Source organism: Typopeltis vanoorti, chromosome 18, assembly GCF_054136105.1.
Source record: "Typopeltis vanoorti isolate ZY-2024b chromosome 18, IOZ_Tvanoo_1.0, whole genome shotgun sequence".
NCBI lineage: Eukaryota > Metazoa > Arthropoda > Arachnida > Uropygi > Thelyphonidae > Typopeltis > Typopeltis vanoorti.
This window is the reverse complement of record NC_143566.1, coordinates 20,917,140-20,939,215: the sequence shown is the minus strand read 5'-3', so window position 1 is coordinate 20,939,215 and position 22,076 is coordinate 20,917,140. Positions and strand designations below refer to the sequence as shown.

The 22,076-nt window shown below is 34.8% G+C and overlaps 1 protein-coding gene across 1 annotated transcript in view; it reads right to left on the bottom strand.

Annotated features, from left to right (window-relative positions):
* Positions 1 to 838: 838 nt before the first annotated feature.
* The window catches only part of LOC150096527 (myeloid leukemia factor 2-like), a 73,674-nt gene continuing 52,436 nt past the window's right edge, over positions 839 to 22,076 (bottom strand). The window contains exon 6 of the mRNA XM_090407933.1: positions 839 to 1,372. Within this exon, the coding sequence (XP_090264059.1) occupies positions 1,174 to 1,372 (199 nt within the window). The 3' untranslated portion in view covers positions 839 to 1,173. The remainder of the gene's footprint in view (positions 1,373 to 22,076) is intronic.

The window sequence follows — 22,076 nt, the reverse complement described above, 5'->3', positions numbered from 1 at the left end:
TGTTCATTCAAACCTCTTTCTGTACAATAACTTTTCTGGCATACACCTTATAATTTTCAAAGGTTGGTCAATTCGTAGAGCCTCTGCTACTAATGGCTCATGCAAAAAGTTAAGCAAGTTCAAGCACGGTTAGTAGTTAGAAGAACAATTGTTCAATGCTGTTGGCACACTCTCCCTCGACAAGTCTTAACTCCCTGGAGGTTCTAGTAATAATAACTGACATAACAATATCAGTTATGAAAATTATAAGGTGTATACCATGTTTTAATCAATTTTTGTCCATTCTGCTAAAAAGAATCAACTATCACCTTTCATTCCCAAGGAAGTTTAGAGTTAATTGTTTGAAGACTGGAGGAAGCCAACAACCACTCTTAGCCACCATAGATAGTTGGTCTAAGGTTATCAAGTTTCATAGGCATACAGGAAAAAGTACAGCAAACTGTCATCGTGTTATCCCTAACCCTATATATTATTGCCAGAAATAGTTCTGAGGCAATAGTTTAAAAACCAGTATTCAGGAGGGGGAAACTATTTGCCAGTGCCAAAGAATAAAGTTGTGAAATATCTGAAAAAAAGCCTACAAAAAAGCCCTCTAGTATACCATTACAGTCCAACTTATAGCCTTTCTTCTGGTGGTTGAGCACTATGGAAACAAACTGCTTCTAGAGGCACTCCAAAATTTTTTAGTGCCATATAACATACAGGATAAAAATACAAATATTGATGCTAGAAATTAAACACTATAGTGCGTTTTAAATTTAACATCAATTAATTTTAATACCTGATGCACTGAGTGACTGACATTTAGTACAGACTTGAGTAGAAAGTACAAACTGAATCAGAGTTGCATGAATTTTTTATTACAAAAATTTTACAGTATCCAATGCATAAATTTCTACTAATAAAAATAACACGCTAAAAAACCACAGGTTTTGAGTCCATTTGCACAAATTTCAAGCAGCTCACTTTGAGAGTTAAATTTAATTTCTAAATACACATACTGATACTAGTTTTATACAATTGTACCATTTGTAGTTATAGAGAAGTGTGTAACTAAATGTAAATCTGAAATTTGAAATTCTTTTTCATAACACAGACTTTTTAAACTTTTAATTATTTTGTCTTCTACATCAACATTCTTAAGAATCAGATTTTATGAATGGATAATGCAAATTACATGCTAGTTTCATGTTTCGGTCGATGATGAAGCTTTGCCTTCTCACCACTTCTACTGCTTGCAGCAAACTTCTGACTGTTTAAGCCATGTTTACGATTCTTTGGTCTCGACTGTTTTGCTTCACCCTTTACATATAATGGTTCACTCTCAACCTTTCTTGGATTTTCATATGTCTCTCGGTGGCCACTTTCAGAGCTATTTTGAAAAACAATCAATGTTAATCATATAATAAAAATAAGTCAAAAGATACAATTTATGCTTTCAAAGTATTTTGAAATGTGCATTTTTTGCTAATCAAGATGACCAGTGTAAAAAAAAAAACTGACCTTGATAAAACTATTCATTAATTTATAAACTACAAACAAGTTATGCCAGAATAAATACTCTAGTCACCAGATCATGGGCATGTTCATCTGAGCAATATTGCGATTTTTATTTTATTTTATTTTTTTACTTTCAGTGATGAAATACTAAGCAGGTTCATCCATAGGCAAAGTAATTACTGATATTAGACTAGTATTTAACTCAAGAAAAATTACTGAATTTTTAAAATAAGAATTAATTACTCTAAATGTCAAATTTTACTTATCTTAACAATTTATTCACTTTCTACAAGCCTCCCCAGTTGACCAAACCATGCCCACCCACAAGGCATAATTTTAATTCCACTGAATTCTGATCTTATTCAATTTTTTCCAAAACTTGCTACATCTATCTTGGAACTTCCTTTATGTAACAGTAGTATCTTGACAAGCCCGTGCAGTTAGGAAGATCTGAAGGATCTTCCTCAGCCATAGCCAAGTTAGCCAGTCTTGGGTGTGGACAGTAGGGTTTTTGACCCAGTTTATCCTGGGGGTTTCATCCTGCAAAGCAGGCAAACCGGCCTTGGGAACTCAACACTACAGGACATAGGGCTGACCACCTTATCTTGTGAACGGTTTGAGGTCCGATGATTAATAAACTCTCGACACTGCAAGGTAAAAGGAAGATGAGAGTATCTGGACCTGTTTATGCTCCCTTTGAGACAACACAGAAAACACTACTTGGAAGAACCGCCTCTTCTCTTGTGCTCTCATGTAACACATGGATCAATATCACATCCAACTTAATGGATGTATTCACTATAATCAAATTCCTGATACATCATCAGGGGAGAGGTACAAAATATGATAGTACGCCATGAAAACCTTGCATCATTACCTACTTCATATTTACAATTTTTCTCCAAATTAATGTTATTAGAACTATATCATCACATCTTATATTTCAGTCTTCTAAGACTGAAAAAACTTTTTGTATTACTAACCTTTCCACCCCATATACTATAAATGCACACAGTTGACTCCGCACCATACCAACTGTTTATTCTGTAGCCTATTTCCCTATTTAATTTTCCATCTTTCCTCCAAAAATTATGCAAAAAAGTTTTATTTATTCTACAGATCTGGTATTCAGGATGCAGCCGATGTCTTCTGCGTTCCTGTGTATATCATGCTTTTTATGTTAGAGATTTTCATACCATATTTATTAAAGCTGTTATTCAATTTAGTTAAGAAATCCTGTATAAAGTAAAAAGCCAAGGTAGATATCTTCAATTCCGATATCAGGTCTAATGCCACTTTTCTTCATGCGATTCACATAAGATGAATAATGCAGATAGTACACCCTCATCTCACGCACCTCAATTCTAACTGTTAACTTAGCATAATTAACTCGCATATAGATAGCTAAATGTTCCATTTACACCATTTCGAACAACTGTACTCTTAGCACCATGACATATGCCTTTTCCTGATCTACAAAAAACTTTCATACAGATCCTTGTTATATTCCCATGATTTTTCAAATATTTGTTGTAAAGTGAACATATGATCATGACAACCTCTATTTGGCCTGAATATAGATTGTTCTCCAAGCTTCCATTACACAATTTTTCATAGCCTTTTCTCCAGTATACTTGCATAAATCTCAGCAGGAACACAAAGTAAGGAAATACTGCTGCAATTCTCACATTCAGTTTTATTTAACTTTTTGCAGATTGCATTAGAAGAATGCTAATTATCTGACCAGACATTCTGAATTATGTCTGACATAATTCAGAATGTCTGGATACAGTCAGCCACTATAAAACATTTATACTTCCATATTTGAACATTTCTGGTTGATCATCTGTTCCCATTTCCAAATTTCAGGTGGAAAAACTGTTTTGTCTAACCATCTTTTAACGTGATTACTCCAGACATGTAGAATACCTCTATCTTCTGATGTTGTGTCACTTTATCATCTGATTCCTTTTACAACTCTTTTCTCCATTTTTCCATAGAATGGAAAAATGGAGAAAAGAGTATTGTTTCTTGACATTCCTGACATTTTCTATGCTCTTACAAAATGTCTTCACATGACTTTAGTTTTACACAGAGCTTCACTTTTTCATATTTTTCTTGTATCCTCAAAGAGCACAGTTTACTTTCTTGCCAGAAACCTTTGATATGCTTTCTTCATCTTCTGCTTCTTTAACTTCCTGAATCCACCACAGAGTTCAGTTTTTCCTCTTGCAAACTACCTGACTATGTGCTTCTCTGACTGAATAAAATATTTTCTTCAGTTTGCCAATGAATTTTTTTTTTTTTTTTTTAAATCCTACACACACAAAAGGTATAAAACCTATAGCATCAGTGGCATGTATAGAAGAGGGTTGAGAAAGAAATAACTTGACAACATTCTTCTTAAAGAGCACTGGATTGAAATTGTTGGGAAACACATAATAAGGAAGGCGTCCAGTGAACAGCCTTCCTTATCATGTGTATTAGATGGAATAAATGAGGAAGAGAAGCAGGTTCAATGAGTTTGCACTTGTACTGTGAAGTTATATAGTAACAGGCCAATCATTAACTCTCTCATGCATAAGGACATCATTTCATATACAGGGCACAAATTCAGCAAAATTAATGAACTCATAGTAATACTGTAAGATTAAAATGGTACTGTATCATCATTATAATTTTTTATAAATGAATATAAAAATTCATGCATGAGAAGGTTAAATAGAGGAATAACCTTTGTCAATTCAGTGGTTTTTTTTTAACACTTTTCTTTTCAATGTTATTTAATTTTATCCTGCTCAAAACTAAATGGTGATCATTTATTTGACAATTTAAAATTGTGATAATTTATTTAGTTGACTTCCTACCATAACAGCTTCACTAATTCCATTGTTTATGTCCATGTTTAATTTGCCTTCTTCACTGAAAATTGTACATAAAAGCTGAAATATTTTCCTTTTCGCTAGACAGCAGAATAGTGAATGGTTCTCCATTCACTATTCAGCTGTGTTCATTATTAATGTCTTTCATTCAACCAAATTTATAACAGCTGTTATTCAATTTAGTTAGGAATCCTGCTGATTTCTACTGAATTTATTTAGCTGTATGACATTTGCATAAATGTAAACATCTCATTAATTCTTTTTTTTTTTTTCTCTCGTATTTATAGATTTAGGGACACAAAAACACACATGTTGAAAAGATTATTTTATTAATTATTAATAAAATAACACTAAACGTATGGTTCCCTATACGCATCTATCCTTGTGATGATGACCTCAATACAGGGTTCAAAACATCAAGTGTTATTTTATTAATCATCATGCATATCAAGGATTTAGGCCTATTCTGGCATTAGAATTTTGGTCGAATCGTTTAAGAGGACGTTATTTTATTATTAATTAATAAAATAATCTTTTCAACACGTGTGTTTGTGCCCCTAAATCTATAAATATAATATTAATGTCCAATTTTGATATACTTAATGCTACTTTACCTCAATGTAATCCATGTAGTCATCTATATGAACAACAGTAGAAATAATATGCATCCTTGTCTCACACTTGATTTAACAAACCATCTTCCTGTACCACCTTCGATTCTAAGTGCTAGGCTCTAATATAGACTAAGCAGTTCTTGATATAATGTCATGCAAGAGGTACTTAAGGGTCAAAGCTATATATAACTATATAACTGAAAGGAAAACTCCACATAGTGTGGAACTGACCAGGGCTTCTGACCTAATGTCCAATCCTCACCTTCTCGTGATGCACCCAGTTATCTACCTGGATACTGAACGAACGAGGATGGGCTGGCAATTTGTGATTTAGCCAACCAAATTGCATTCTTATTGGTTAAACCAAAATAAAAAATGACAGTACGACATGACAAAATTTCATGCCGGCTGAGGCGTCGCCCGGTTAAACAAAGCCCCTGTTATTTTCGCCAGAGAACCCGGGCGAACAGCGAAAAGTCAGCTACTGGAACAAATATGAAAACACACCCAAATTCAACATCACCAGAGTTAAAGATCGGTACTATCAACATACGAAGCCTGAATGGCAAAGAAATGGAGCTAGCTGAGGAATTAGATAAGTACCATATCGACATAATAGGGGGTGACTGAAACAAAAAATACAAAAACTGGTGAGATCTTTCTGAGCAATAAATACAAAATGTTATATTCAGGCAATGACAATCAAGGAAAAGGAGTAGCAGCCATAGTATTCAACACAAAATATGAGGCTAATCTTCTTGAATGACAGGCAGTCTCAAGTAGAGTGATGTGGGCAAATATCAGAATCGGGAACTGGAAAACGAGACTTGTGCCTATGCTCCCACAGAAGGTTCTACTAAGGTAGAAGGGTAGGAATTTTTTGATGCTTTAGAAAAAGCAACTGACACAATGAAAAATGAAAAGTTGTTCCTTGTTGGGGATCTGAATAGCAGAGTAGGAAATGATTGTCAGACATACAAAAACATTTCGGGAAAATTTGGAGAAAAGAACAAAGCTAATAATAATGGCAAATACCTGTCGGATTTCTGCTCGGGTCATGGACTGGTTATTACTAACACCATGTTCCAACATAAAAATGTGCACAAATTCACATGGAGAGAAGAGGTAAGGAATAAGAAAGTCTCATTGACTATGTTATTGTTGATAGTGATGTTTTCTCCCTGGTGCAGGACACCAGAGTGTACAGAGGATTTGAAATTGGAAGCGATCACTATTTAGTCTTGAGCAGGATAAAATTGAATTTCATATTGAAAAGAATAAAATGTAAGAAAGTTTTAAAGCGAATAAAAGCTGAGCAGCTCTCAGATGTGAACTGTAGACTAACATGCACAAAGATTATTGAAGAAAAAATAAAAAAGTTAGAGAGCAGGAACCAAACCTTGGAGATTAAGTGGCAAACCTTTAAAAAAAAACCCGATTCATTCAGCCAGAGAGGCATGTGATGAGGTTGTCTGTAAGGATAGAAAAATCAGGACTCCATGGTGGACACCGGAAGTTAAAGAGGCAGTGAAGGAAAAGAAGAAATCATATCAAAATTTAATGTCAAATAAGTCAGCTTTTGCTCTTAGAGAATACAGAGACAAATGTAAGAAAGCTGAACACTGTGTAAAACTAGCTAAACAAAAGTTATGGGAGGACTTTGGCAAGAACACAGAAAATAAATATCAAGAAGGTGGTAAGATATTCTGGAGGTTGTTGAAGAAGCTTAGAAATGAAGGAAAGAGTGCTGTAAAAGGAGTTAGAGATGATAAAGGTGACATGAAAACAGGAGAAAAAGATATCCTTGAAGTATGGAGTAATTACTTTGAAAAACTGCTAAATGAAACAAGCAGTGATGACAGCACAGTGGTAAAAAACACTGACCAGGCATGCAGTCAGGAATACATATCCATACTTGAAGTAGAAAAATCCATCAAAGGCTTGAAATGTGGAAAGGCAGCAGAAATAGATGATATTCGACCAGACATGCTGAAGTATGGTGGTAGAAAAGTTTTACAGTGGCTGCACTGCATAGTTCAGAAAGCCTGGACAGAGGGATGAATTCCCGATGATTGGAGTAGAGCGCTAATAGTGCCCATATATAAAAAGGAAAATAAAAACTGAATGTGAGAATTCCAGAGGTATTTCCCTACTGAGTGTTCCTGGCAAGATCTATGCAAGTATGCTTGAGAAATGGTTGAGAAGAATTGTGGAAGAAAAGCTTGGTGAAGAACAATCTGGATCCAGGCCAAATAGAGGGTGTCAGGATCATATCTTCACTTTACCACAAATAGTCGAGAAAGCATGGGAATATAACAAAGATCTGTATTTAAGTTTTGTCGATCTGGAAAAGGCATATGACAAGGTGCCAAGAGAGAAGATATTCAATAGGCTACAGTTATATGGCGTCAATATGGCATTATATCAAGCAATACTTAGTCTTTATTTGAGTTGTAAGTCAGCATTTAGAATTGAAGGAAGTACTGGAAGATGGTTTAATGTTAAATCTGCTGTGAGACAAGGATGTACATTATCCCCTCTGTTATTCATTATCTGTATGGATCACATTATGAAGGAAAGTGGTATTAAACATGATATCAAAATTGGAGATGTTAATGTCAGCTCTTTGCTTTATGCAGACGATGTTATACTTCTGAATAAATCCGCTACAAGTCTGCAAGATTCCCTGAGTAAATTGAATAACTGTTGTAATAGATATGGTATGAAGGTCAGCATTAAAAAGAAAGAGAATGAAAATAGGCAGAATCGTTGAAAATGTCACTGCATTGTGAACGGAGAACCTGTGGAAAAAAGTAAAACGTTTCAGCTACTTAGGCACGATTTTTAGTGAAAATGGTATATTAAATATGGAAATAGACAACAGAATCAACAAAGCTGGTATGGTAAGAAGTGTCAATTGAATAAATTCATATGGAATAAGAGAGAAATTAGTCAGAACACTAAATTAGCTGTATACAAGAAAGTATTCAAACCAGTTTTAACTTATGGATCTGAGAGCTTGGTCAGAAGTAAAACACTTGACCAAAGTCTAGACACCGCAGATATGAGAGTCCTGAGAAAGATTAGAGGTGTGAACAGATGGCATCAATGGCAATATCATATTAAAAACGAGGATATTAGGAAAGAACTTGACATTGTCGGCATCCAGGAATGCGTTAGCAGAGCTAATCTCAGGTGGTATGGTCACTTAAACAGAATGGGCGAGAAAGATTAGCAAAACAAGTGTTCTCTGCCAGGTTGGCAGGGAAACGACCCAGAAGAAGACCAAGATATAGGTGGATTGATACGGTACAAAGTGCCTTAGACGTTAGAAATATAAGATATGATAATGTTGGAGTCTTGACAAGTAACAGACTGATTTAGAGGAAAATTATAGATAGGAAGTTATTAATGATGTAAATTTTTCATGTAGTACTATCATATCTTGTACACCCCTTGAAGGTATATGTCAGGAATTTAATGATGATATAATGTCCCATTTACACCATATAAGCATCGTGTTTAACAGCTTTCTCTTGTACACATTGTTATTATTTTTCCAAATACAGATACTTGTGTTCCCACAATTTCATTCATTAAGGTTATCATTCTTATTTTACTCACTATTAAACATGATATCAGAATTGGAGATGTTAATGTCAACTTGTCAAGACTCCAATATTATCATTATCAGATCTTATATTTCTATCGTCTAAGGCACATTGTACCGTATCAATCCACCTATATCTTGCGCTTCCTCTGGGTCGTTTTCCTGCCAACTTGGCAGAGAACACTTGAAAGAATGCTTTGTAAATTCACTTGACCTGCTTGGGTTATATGCTAATGATCTGATTTGTTCTTGTAAACCTTCTGCACTATGCTGGTCACCATTTTTGCTTTGCACTGTTTATGAGCCTGCTAATTACACAGATTTTTTTCTTCTCTTTTTTAAATTATTATTGTGGCTTTGACTTAATGCTACTGATCCATTTATCCCACCTGATTTATCTCCCACAATAAGTATGCAAACCTGACACTGCTTTCTTTAAATACCCTTGACCATGTTTATGTACCACTAACATTCTTTCCTTGTAATTCTGCCATGATAATACTATAAGCGACCTCTTGAGTGTCAATCACCAGTATTCAAATATTTAACCATATACAAATTTACTCCTGAATAATATATGAAAGTGAATAATGGTTTTAAGCAAGTTCTTAAATCTCAATGAGCAAAGAATACAGTCATTTATTATAATCTGAAAATATTCAAGAACATTTATAATACTGTGTCAGTAAACAAAGCAAACAAATTATGATATTAATCCATATATATTTACATCTCACACCAATAAGGAGAAACTGTCAACATAATTGACATGAGTAGAAACCTGTTTGTCATATTAGTGGAAACCAAACACCAATATTTTTATCATCAGACCTCCATGTAGTCCCTGCATGTCACACTTGAATGGTGCAGCATAGGAAGCAACAGCTGCATAGTCTCAATGGCTTCTTTGATGCTTCCATTCTAGTGGCCTCATCGCCAGAGCGATCGCACCATAGCAGCATGAAAGCAACTCTGGCTAGTGCTGCCTTTCAACTTGTGAGGCACGAATGGTATCATTACAATGGCTAAAAAGGATTCTCACTTAGAGTCATTCAAGTCTTCATCCCACATTAAGAACCTGAAGATGTTCAGTTCAGCACTTATGGTATATGAAAGCATCAAGTTCATGCATTAACCACAGTATGACTATAGTCATACTCATCACTACTTATTAGAAATACTAGACCTGCATCTTTAAGATTATTGCCCGATTGTTCATAAACCCTGCTAACACACTGGGCAGCATGGATTTGATCAGTCAAACGTTGCATTTAATCTGATATTTGCAAATTTTAGCATCAACATCAATCATCTGCCTACATACTACTTCCCCATCCTGCCACCCTTTCTTTGCATGCACTAGAATTTCTGCACAAACATGTCCCCCAAAGCTATTTACGCAACTAATCATCAGTAGTCACCGAGTTGTCCCCCATCAAAGTGATCTAATGTGCATATCATCGTTAGTCAGACAAGAAGGTTCCTAACAACTGCTGTGCTAGGGCAGACTTTGCCAACCCACCCAGAACACCTACGTGTAGGACATAGATCAATGGTTCTCTAGTAATACATTGTTAGAGCTGTGAGGATTGGCAAAAAGCGCTCAGCATTCTCTCTCTCTACAGGATCCTCAACGAAGGGTGACAGACCTTGAGTTCTGCACAGGAATCTTTTATGTGCCATTTCATACTGCTTGCACATTATCACCAGGCACCTCTGATGAATTTTTCTCGATTGAGATATATTTATAATGATAAATTGGCTAGCTTATTAGAGCTGCAGAACCAGAGCTCTACCCAGCATCTAAACACCAACCACTTCAATGGGAGTAATGTTTACTCCTGCCTTTCAACTTGTGAGGCACGAATGGTATCATTACAATGGCTAAAAAGGATTCTCACTTAGAGTCATTCAAGTCTTCATCCCACATTAAGAACCTGAAGATGTTCAGTTCAGCACTTGTGGTATATGAAAGCATCAAGTTCATGCATTAACCACAGTACCTACGATCTTGATTAATATTCTTTTGTTAAAAAATCTGAGTACTGGACAGAAATTACATTGCATCAACACTTCTCAATGGCCATTGCAATGCTTTTAGTTGCCAGCCAAAACAGTCGCAGAAGGGCAATCTGGCATGGCACACAGCTGAAGCATTCCAGGAGAAGGCCATGGCACTGGTACAGGCTCAACCATTCATTCACTGGACAGTTTCACCCAGTACCAGTGCATTGCCATATCAGGTTCAGACCCTGGTCCTCAGGCAATCCTTGCTCCAAGAGCCTTGGAACAATCTTGCCCACATCCCTTACCTACATTGAGAATCGCAGAAAGTCCCACTCTCTCTCTCACACACCTACAGCCATTCACAGTGTTTTACATGCTTTCCAATCACCTACTACTCTCCATGCAGAAAACCTACCTTCCCCTCCCCACACCTTCCAGGAATGGTCTCTTTGTTCTCCCGATTCTATGAAAAACCTCATCTCATTAATCTGATAATTATCTCTTAACCAACTCTCGATCATGCCCTCCCTCTCCATCCATAAGACTCTGCAATTTACATTCCCTCAATCTGTTTGCATACTCAATAGTTCAAAGACTAGAAATGACATCAGTCATATCTGAACCCTTTCCAGCATCTCTTCAATCCTTTTGAAAACTAGGTTAACAAATCTGTAAACAGCAATCCATGTGGTCTGATCAAAGCCTTATACAATGGAATCACAACATCCTTACTTCTACATGTCAGTGTTCTATGCAACATTACCATAATCCATTGTAAATATAAACTGAATGTAATAGAACTGAAGATACTCTGAATGCATAGGCTCTTTGAAAATTAAAACCCTGAAAACACAGTAAAGACCATTGGAAAAATTGGCTTTCAACCTTGGAGTCACAAGAGTGCAAGCTTTAGCTAAGTAAATCCATGGCTAGCAACTAGTAGTGTGGAGATTGTATTTTCCAAGTGACTCAATAACTGAAATAGATTACATACCAGTTGAAAATGCATAAATGTTCAAGAATTAGAAACATCTCCACCTGCCTTCAAAAAAAGTTTAAGAAAGAATGAATATTAATGCATTAAAATAAAAAAAAACTACAGAATTTGTGAAAACACACTGGTCTACTTTGACTAAACAAAAACAGCAATTATTAATATTCAAGGAAAACAGACAGGGTTATCACCAAAAATGCCACAACTATTAAGAAAAAGAAAATTGTTCAAGAGTAGGAATGATTTGTCAAGAGATAAAATTAAGTATACAGAATGCAAGCTAAAAGAGATATTAGAAAGGATGTTTGATGTTAATATCACATTAAAAAGCGTCTTGAAAAATAATCAAGAATTACTAATTTAATAAGCCGAAAGGCTATTTTACTGGCGACCATGTTAACAGAAAGGGGGGATAACCCCCCTTTCTATTAAGATGGTCGCCAGTAAAATAGCCTTTCGGCTTATTAAATTAGTAATTAACATTAAATATTGGAGTACACTACTTCGGCAAGTCAATAGTAGAGGTATGCAAGTTCTTGTTCACTTAAAACCTTGATATTCCAGGTCTACCTACTCACTGATGAGACCTCAAAAAAGGTTGAAACCGGTCTGGGTAGTGACCTCTCATAATGTAAAACAATACATCTCTTAGGAGCTGGGTTTTACATTATGAAAGAATATTAAAGTTAGAGAGGGATCTTGCTCCACCTTTGCATGGAGTTGCCCTGGTGTGGTACTATCCAAGTGATCATTTATACTTGGGCCTGCCGATAGTTTTTTTTGGCATGAAACTATGGATTTCGATCCGAGTTTCGTACCCAGTTATTAAAACAAAGGTATTTACCATCTCCCCTTTCTATTAATCAAGAATTAATTTAAATCTAATGAAAATTAACTATTATTTAGATATTGGTAAAGTGTAGGTGAATAACTAATTTAATTACCAACTAGATTCGCCAGCTTCATCAGGGTACAATCAGGAAAGCAAAGAAACAAAAATTACAAGCTACACGGTAACTGACAATTCTATTTCAAAAACAAAATAGTAGTGCGTGTGAAACAATATGCATGTCGCAGATATATGATTTACTTGTTGAGATGCATTTTGTAGTTTGCACTGAAGTTCATTTCTTGTGTGTTTATTGATCTAATTAAAGTCTTCCATATATCTGGTAGGATTAAATCTTGGTTCCTGTTTTTGTTATTTGTGGAACGGGAGACTGTAGCAGCTTCTTTGAAGATTCTGGAACAGTAATTTTCTTCTATATATATGGCAGAAGACTTTTATTCCATTCAATAATGTGGTTGGTTGTAGAGAAGCGGGAAGAAAGGCCAGAAATATCTTGTCTGTTGTTTCTAACATAGCTGATGTGTTCTTTTTGTCTCACTTCGAAGCTTCTAGACGTCTGACCAATGTAACTTAGACCACAGGAACAAGGGATGTTATAAACTCCTGCATGTTTGTAGAAAAGACTGAAATCTTTTGGTGATCTCAGAAATTTCTGGATAGTTTCAACTGGTTTGAAGGTCACTCTAATATTGTGTGGTTTCAGGAGGCAAGCTAGTTTTTTGGAGATGGTACCAACATATGGAATAGTTATAGTAGTTATATATTGGGTGTCATCACGTTATCTTTGTGGTATATCAGAGAAGAGAATCTTGTTAAGAAGTCTTCTAGGGTAGCCATTTAGGAGTAGATCGTTTGATATTTTATTTAATTCTTCTTGTAGATCATTATGGTCTGTGGTGAATTGTATAGCTTGTTTCTTTAGCATATGAATAGCAAATGACAAGCCGGCAAAACTAGTTGTTAATTAAATTAGTTATTCACCTACACTTGACCAATATCTAAATAATAGTTAATTTTCATTAATCTTTGTGGTCAAGAATTAACAATTTCTAATTTAAAACTAGTTTAAAAGTTCAAACTACTTTAAAAATAGCCAAAGACAGACTGCTGCCAACTAAAAATGAAGAGAATCCACAAAAGATGAAATTTAAAAAACAAATTCATAAAATATACTACTCTAACTCCAGTTTCCTTGCTCCATATTAATCCTCTTACTAGATAAAGTTTTTACAGAAATTGTGAATGCCTTACATGACATGAAAAAAAAAAAAATGGAAGAGCCTATCAAACAGGTGCTAACCCTGGCAGAACTCAAGAATGTTGTTATTATTATTACGGGACACCTCCAGGGAGGGCATCTACTCTACAACTCGCCTCCACCAACTACAACAAACCGCAACTACCATCATCTATACCAACGCCATCTACCGCTCATTACCACCACTAGCATTTTTGCAGACAATCACAAACATCCATGCCCAAGGTGAGATTCGAACCCGCAGCCTTTTGGCTGGAGAGCAGATACGCTAACCACTCAGCCAACCAGAAAATCCTTTTACACAAGAAAAATTCTAAATAAGACATCTAGAGACCAATTCAGTCATTTCACTAACATGTTCATTAGTTATTCAAAATATCATGTCAACTAGAAGTGAACTAATCATACAAGTGAGCAGCATTTAGAAAAACTTTACTACAATGAAATTTCTGAAAAACAAATAACAGGGGAAAATGATATTTGACCAGAAATTTGAAGATGAATTTTACCAAACCATGAGTAACAGTTCAAAAGTGATTTTAAAAAAAAATTTATCTATCAGTCCACCTTGACCTTGGTCTTCTTCTGGATCACTTTCCTACCATCTTAGCATCTGTTTTGCAAAACTTTCCTCACCCATTCTATTTAAGTGGTTAGATCAGCTCTGCTTACATATTCTTGAACTAATAATATCAAGTTCCTTTCTAATATCTTCATTTTTAATATGATTTTGCCACTGATGCCATCAGTTCACTCCTCTAATTTTTCTCAGAATCCTCATATCTCTGGTCTCTAGTCTTTGATCAAGTACTTTATTTCTAACCCAACTCTCAGATCTATAACTTAAAACTTGTTTGGACACTTTTTTGCATATTATTAGTTTGGTGCTTTGACTAATTTCTCTCATTCCATATATTCAGCTGGTTACCCACCATATTAGCTTTGCTTATTCTGTTGTCTATTTTCAGGTTTAACTTGCCATCTTCACTAAAAACTATGCCTAAATACCTGAAATATGTTACTTGTTCTACAGGATCTTCATTCAAAATGTAGCTGAAGTTTTCTATGCTCCTGCCTATTTTCATAGTTTTGGTCATTTTATTGCTGATTTTCATGTTAAATTGTTTTCAGCTGTTATTCAATTTAGATACCAAGTTTATTTCCTTCAATTCTAATTGCTGATTCACAACTTAAATACAGACTATGTATTGCTCTGTATAATGTTCCATTCACTCCATATAACTGGGGTTTTGAAAAGCTTTTCTCTAGACACCTTGTCATGTGCCTTTTCCAGATCTATAAAACTTAGTTCAGATCCTTGTCATACTCCATGATTCTTGAACTATCTGTCTTAAGGTGAAAATCTGATTTCGACAATCTCTATTTAGCCAACCCAGCTTGTTCTTCAAGTTTTTTATCCACAATCTTTCTCAACCTCTTTTCAAGTATGCTTACATAAATTTTACCTGGAACATTTGGTAGAGAAATTCTTCTATAATTCTCATTCAACTTTATTCCCTTTATTTAAAGATGGAAACTATGAGAGCTTTAGTCAAACTATCGGGAATTCAACCTTCTGACCAGGCTCTCTGAATTATGCAGCATAGTAGCCACTGCAAAACCTTTACACATCCATAATTTACCATTTCTGGTTGAATATCATCTACTCCAACTGCCTTTCCACATTTCAATTTACAGCTTTTTCTACCTAAAGTATTGATATGTACTCCTCTTTGCATTCCTCTTGAACATTTTCTAGTACAGTTCTATCACTGCTTGGTTTATTTAACAGTTTCAAAGTAATTACTCCTGACAGCTAGGATATCTTTATCTTCAGTTTTCATGTCGCATTTATCATCTTTGATTCCTTTCACAGAACCTTTCCTCCATTTCTCAGCTTCAATAGCTTCCAGAACATTTTGGCACCTTAAATATCAAGAAGGTGCCAAAATTTTCACTACTCTTATGAAAGTCTTCCCATGACTTGTTTATCATCATCATCATCAAATTCCTGCCATGTACCCTCAAGGGGTGTACAGGATATGACAGTACTACATGAAAAAATTACATCATTACTAACTTCCTATCTACAATTTTCCTCCAAATCAGTCTGTTACTTGTCAAGACTCCAACATTATCAGATCTTATATTTCTATCGTCTAAGGCACTTTGTACCGTATCAATCCACTTATATCTTGGTCTTCCTCTGGGTCGTTTTCCTGCCAACCTGGCAGAGAACACTTGTTTTGCTAATCTTTCCTCTCCCATTCTATTTAAGTGACCATACCATCTGAGATTAGCTCTGCTAACGCATTCCTGGATGCTGACAATGTCAAGTTCTTTCCTAATATCCTCATTTTTAATATGATATTGCCATTGACTTGTTTAGCTATTTTTAAACATGGCCAAGTTTTCTTAAATTTTTCTCTGTATTCTTTTGGGCACCTGCCAACTTATTTGCTAGGAATGTTATGATTTCTTTTCCAGGAATGCTTCTTTAACTTCTTGTATGCACCATGTTGTTCTTATTTTTATATCCTTGCAGACAACTTTACCACATACCTCCATAGCTGAATCAATGTCTTTTTCAGAGTTTGCCACAGATTCCAAGGCTTAGTTATTGTTTCCAATTTTGTTTCATTGTTTTTCTCCAAAAATGTTTGCATAGTCGAGTCTACAATTTACCTGTAAAAGCTTCTCATTTTTAATTCTCTTTACCTTTCTTACATACTATTCTTCTCAATGTGACTTAGTTCTAAGACTTGTCACTTCCAATTTCAAATCCTCTGTACACTCTTGTATCCTGAACTACCATGATGATATCACTATCAACAATAATGTAATCAATGAATTGCAAGAAAACATCCTTTAATATTAGACAAAATCTAGAAATACATTCCAGAGTAATCAAAGCATAGAATGATTACTGGAAATTGGATCAGTAGATGAAACTCAATTTCCCCATCTCTTAGAAAGAAGCTCTAATTTTATTACATTATCAATATACACATGATTGTCAAACATACAAAAATATTTTGGGAAAATTTGGAGAAAAGAGCAAAGCTAATAATAATTGCAAATATCTGTTAGATTTCTGCTCAGGACATGGATTGGTTATTACTAACACCATGTTCCAACATAAAAATGTGCACAAATTCACATGGAGAGAAGAGGCAAGAAATAAGAAAGTCTCATTGACTATGTTATTGTCGATAGTGATGTTTTCTCCCTAGTGCAGGACACCAGAGTGTACAGAGGATTTGAAATTGGAAGTGATCACTATTTAGTCTTGAGCAGAATAAAACTGAATTTCATTTTGAAAAGCAGAACATGTAAGAAAGTTTTAAAGCAAATAAAAGTTGAGCAGCTCTCAGATGTGAACTGTAGACTAAAATACACAAAGATTATCGAAGAAAAAATTAAAGTGTTTGAGAACAGGAACCAAACCTTGGAGATTCAATGGCAAGCCTTGAAAACATTGATTCAGCCAGAGAGGTATGTAGTGAGGTTGTCTGCAAGGATAGAAAAATCAGAACTCCATGGTGGACACAGGAAGTTAAAGAAGAAAGCATATTGAAAGTTCCTGGCAAATAAGTCAGCTTGTGATCTTAGAGAATACAGAGTAAAATGTAAGAAAGCTAAACACTGTGTAAAACTAGCTAAACAAAAGTCATGGGAAGACTTTGGTAAGAACATAGAATAAATATCAAGATATATTTTCTAGGTTCTGACCAGTCTTCCCATGACTTGTTTAGCTAGTTTTGCACAAGCTTCACTTTATTTTTCTCTGTATTCTCTAAGAGCACAAGCTGACTTACTTGTCAGGAACTTTCAATATGCTTTCTTCTTTTCCTTCACTGCCTCTTTAACTTCCTGATTTCCCAATGGAGTTTGATTTTTCCTTACAAAGAACCTCATCACATGCTTCCCTGGTAGATTCAATGTTTTCTTCAGGAGATGGTATTGAATCTTCAAGGTTTGGTTCTTGTTTTCAAATTGTTTCATTTTTTTTCTTAATGATGTTTGTGTTTTGAGCCTACAGTTCACCTCCACAACCTTGATTTGTTTTAAAATTTTCTTACAACCTTACAATGGTGTTCGTAATAATTAATGCATATCCAGAACAGAAATCTAGCAGGCAGATCTGTTAGTGCATTTAACACTAAATTATTAGCACTATTATTAGCTTTGCACTTTTCTCCAACTTTTCCAAGAACATTTCTGTATGTCTGGTAATCACTTACTAGTCTGCAGATTTGTGGATTTTTATATTGAGGATATTCATATTTATCTTAATATTTAATCCTACCATAGAGATGATCTCTGTTTCTAACAATTTTTTTTTTTTTCGAGCATACCTATATTTTATTATGTGCACAAGGATTCACTCCAATTGGTGCAATGATCTTAACTCTTTCTTTCAGAATCCAATTAATCACTGACTCAAGACCAAATACAAAATAAACACATTTAATAAAACTAAAACAATATATATACACACTTCAAACAATATTACATAACTATAACTACAAATTAATTGGATCCAAGGCCTTTTTAAAATAAACTTACACTTAAGACTAGGCACTTTGTTTTCAAAATGACAAAATGTTCATAGCTAGTTTCTCTCTTTGTCAAGGCCCTTTTCAGAAGATATATGACTATTCTTCATTTTACAGGATCCTTTTTCATCACTCATAAAAATCTTCCTGACTTAATTCTGTCTCTTTTCTTCAGCAGAAATAATAGTCAGATCGGGCATCCTTAATACTGATGAAACTTCTTAATCAAAATTTTCTCAAACATTCCTTTAGAACGTAAATAGCAAATTCTTCTTTTATTCACTATACTTAATGACAGTCTTAACTTTTCTACTTTAAAAAAACCTTACAGTTGTACGATTTCCTTTTGGAATCTACTATAAATCTTCCAATTAGTGTTTCCTCCAATAATCCTTTTAAAACGATCTATAGCAATATTTCCCTTTTATTTATCCACATTAAAACTTAATTGTTCCACGATTCCTTTTTCGGAATTTACTATTAATTTTCTTCCGACTGTCCCAATAAAACTTAAGTTCCTCTGAACCTAAAAAATCCGCCGGCCTGTATTCTAAATTCCTTCCGAACGCTCTCTTGTTTACAGCCATTATCCAGATACGGTACGCTTTCTTGTCAGCTGTCAATCACTCAAACTTCTCGGCGAGCATGTGCACTCCTTGAAAATGACAAGCGAGAAACTAGGTGTATAATGGCTGACACGGTTGTTCCCATTAGCGACAAGAGAATGTCTTCATAAAACACAAAACTTAATAATTTAAACCATAATAAATTTGTTTAAAGTAACACAACTATTCAAATCCGGTTAGTACATTACATCACTCTACTTGATGTTGCCTGCCATTCAAATCCATTTCAATATGCTTTCTTCTTTTCCTTCACTGCTGATTTAACTTTGTGAGTCCACCATAGAGTTCTGATTTATCAGAACTCCACAAATATGCCGGCCTGGTTGGCCGAGCGGTTAGCATAACTGTTCTCCAGCCAAAACGCTGCGGGTTCGAATCCTGATGTGGGCATGGATGTTTGCGATTGTCTATGAAAATACTAGTGGTGGTGCTGGCAACGCCATCTCTCAACGAGTCTTTGGACTCCTTGGAGGTGTTGCGTAATAATAATATATATTTTTATATCACAAAATAAGAATATTTTAGAGCACAGGATCATTAGATTCAATATTGCAAAGTAATTTACAAATACTGTTGATAGGAGATCATGTACATTCATACAAAGACAACTGCTTTCAAAGAAAGAAGGGAGCATCTTAGTAAATTAAATCTTAACTGAAATGACACATTACACATAATGGATTTAATTTTCTCTGACTGTTTGAAATTAGCATACTATTAGTTCACATGACAAAACTATAAATATATTACAGATAATACAATGATGAAAATCAGACATTCAATGAAAAATAATCTATTATCAATGTATTACTCTACTTAAAATCCAGCCATGTTCCACTTTATTGCATACTTTTAACTAAGAACATACTTTAAAGTAAAATACAACTTAGTGACTTCCCGCTTTAACTCCTAGTCTCAAGATTATTTTCTTATATTTAATATTATAATATATTTTAATTTCATCATTTGAAATGAAAATTTTTCATGTCTTACTACCAACAATATCCTGCACACCACCAGGAATCCTTCCATATGGAAATGAAATACTTTTCTGATATCATGTTCCGACATATTTTATTGATATAGTGACATGTTTCAGTCTATGGCTAATCAACAACAAAAGTAACTGAAAATAAAATGTAAAATTTAAAATCAATTCTTATTTAAATTAGCTTTTAAGGTAATGTACAACACCCTTAATTTTGGGAAAAAATAATTTATTAGCTATTAATAATTGATATTGTTAATAGCATCACAAGTTAGAAGGCAACTAACTTCTGATATTACTCCAGCATCTAACTTTAATGTCTAACTAAGTGATTAAATTAAACTTTTATGATTAAACCCGAAACTGGGGCAGAATGTTTATATTATCTCAAAGGATTAAGGACAATCCTTTGGGACTCTCCCCTCAACCTAGAGTCCCATGGTCACCAGCTATGAGGGTGATATGAAAAGTTTTTCAGACCACCCTCAGAGCTGGTTTTATTTTTCACCATAATCTCCCTTAAGACTAATACATTTATTCCAGCGACGCTTAAGTGCCATTATCCTGTCCCTGTAGTGATTCTCAGCAAGATCTGCAAAATACCCCTCTACAGCTGCAATCACCTCTTCATTCGAAGAAAAATGCTGACCAGCAAGGAAGAGTTTTAGTTTGGGGAAGAGATAGAAATCAGAGAGAGCCAAATCTGGGGGAATAGAATGGATGTTCCAACAATTCATAGTGCAGATCCCTTAATTTTCCCTTTGCCAAAACACATTTGTGGACAGGTGCATCATCCTGATGAAAGATGATTTTTTTCCTTCTGCAAACTGGGTCTTTTCTCACGAATTTTTCATCTAGTCTGGTTAAAAGATTGGAATAATATTACCTTTCCTGCTGATGGAACCGACTTTGTCTTCTTTGGCACTGAACAACTGGCTTCTTTCTACTGTTTTGACTGGGGTGAATCCAAGTCTAATCCATAGTAATAAATCAACGTACAAAATCAGTTTTATTCTTGTTAAAATGCTCCAAGCACTGTTCAGAGATTTTCATGTGAGTGTGTTTTTGATCTGCTGTTGAGCAAGCATGGCACCTATCTTGCACAAAGCTTTTTCATTTGCAATTTTTCCTGCAAAATATATCCAATATGTTCTTTTGAAATACCTATACTCTCAGCAATTTCATGCACTTTGACTCGCCGGTCATCTAATACCATATTATGCACTTGATCAATGATTTTTCGTGTTGTTACACTTTTTGGACATCCTTCACGTGGATCATCTTCAAGGATGTTACAGCCCATTTCTTAATTGTCGAAAACAAACGTGAAGAGTGCCCACAAACTTTTATGAACTTCGAATGAATTTCTTTTACAAAGAATTTTATAACTGCACGATACTGATTATCAATTTCAAGGGATACAGACAACACTTTGGCTTCTAACAGCTGTATAAAAAAAACTACTGATAGAATTACTTGCAATTTCAAGTGGATGCTTATGACAGATGTGCCAACTTAGAAAAAGAAAATCTTGTCGATAGTGTTGCCATCTATCTACACATATATACATATATAGGAAGACTACAGCCTGAAGAAGTACTGATAATAAGGACAGATAAGAACTATTCATAATGAATGCCATTGAACTTTATCTCTTTTTATTGGCAACATCTGAGATCCACCCCCCCTACACATACACAAAATTAAATAAGGTTGATGAAATTACTTCACAGGAATCCATTCAACCTTTGTTAGCAAGCTTCATACACATCATGGTCACCTGTGAAGACTAACTAGTCACTAAGATTACCAAGACAAGCCATCTATTACATCCAAATGCAGGCTGTATTATAAGTCAGGGTTCTCAACCTTTTCCAGTGGCGTACCACTATATTTAATTCAAGATATTAGATGTACCAGTAAGGCAGTGGCTCACATACCACTAGTGGTGCGTGTACCATAGGTTAGAATCCCTGTTATAAGTAATACTTACAGGTTTATAAAGTGAAAGATTATGTTAAAAAGAAACAATAAGCTTTTACTTCAGGTTGTCCTCTAACATTTTGTGATTTTACTCATGACAGTTTTCACATCACAACTGATTTTTAATCCATGCCAGTTATTTCACATAGAGGAAAATAATCTATTAGCATCTCTTGTGGAGATTTCCTATATGCTAATATTGTTA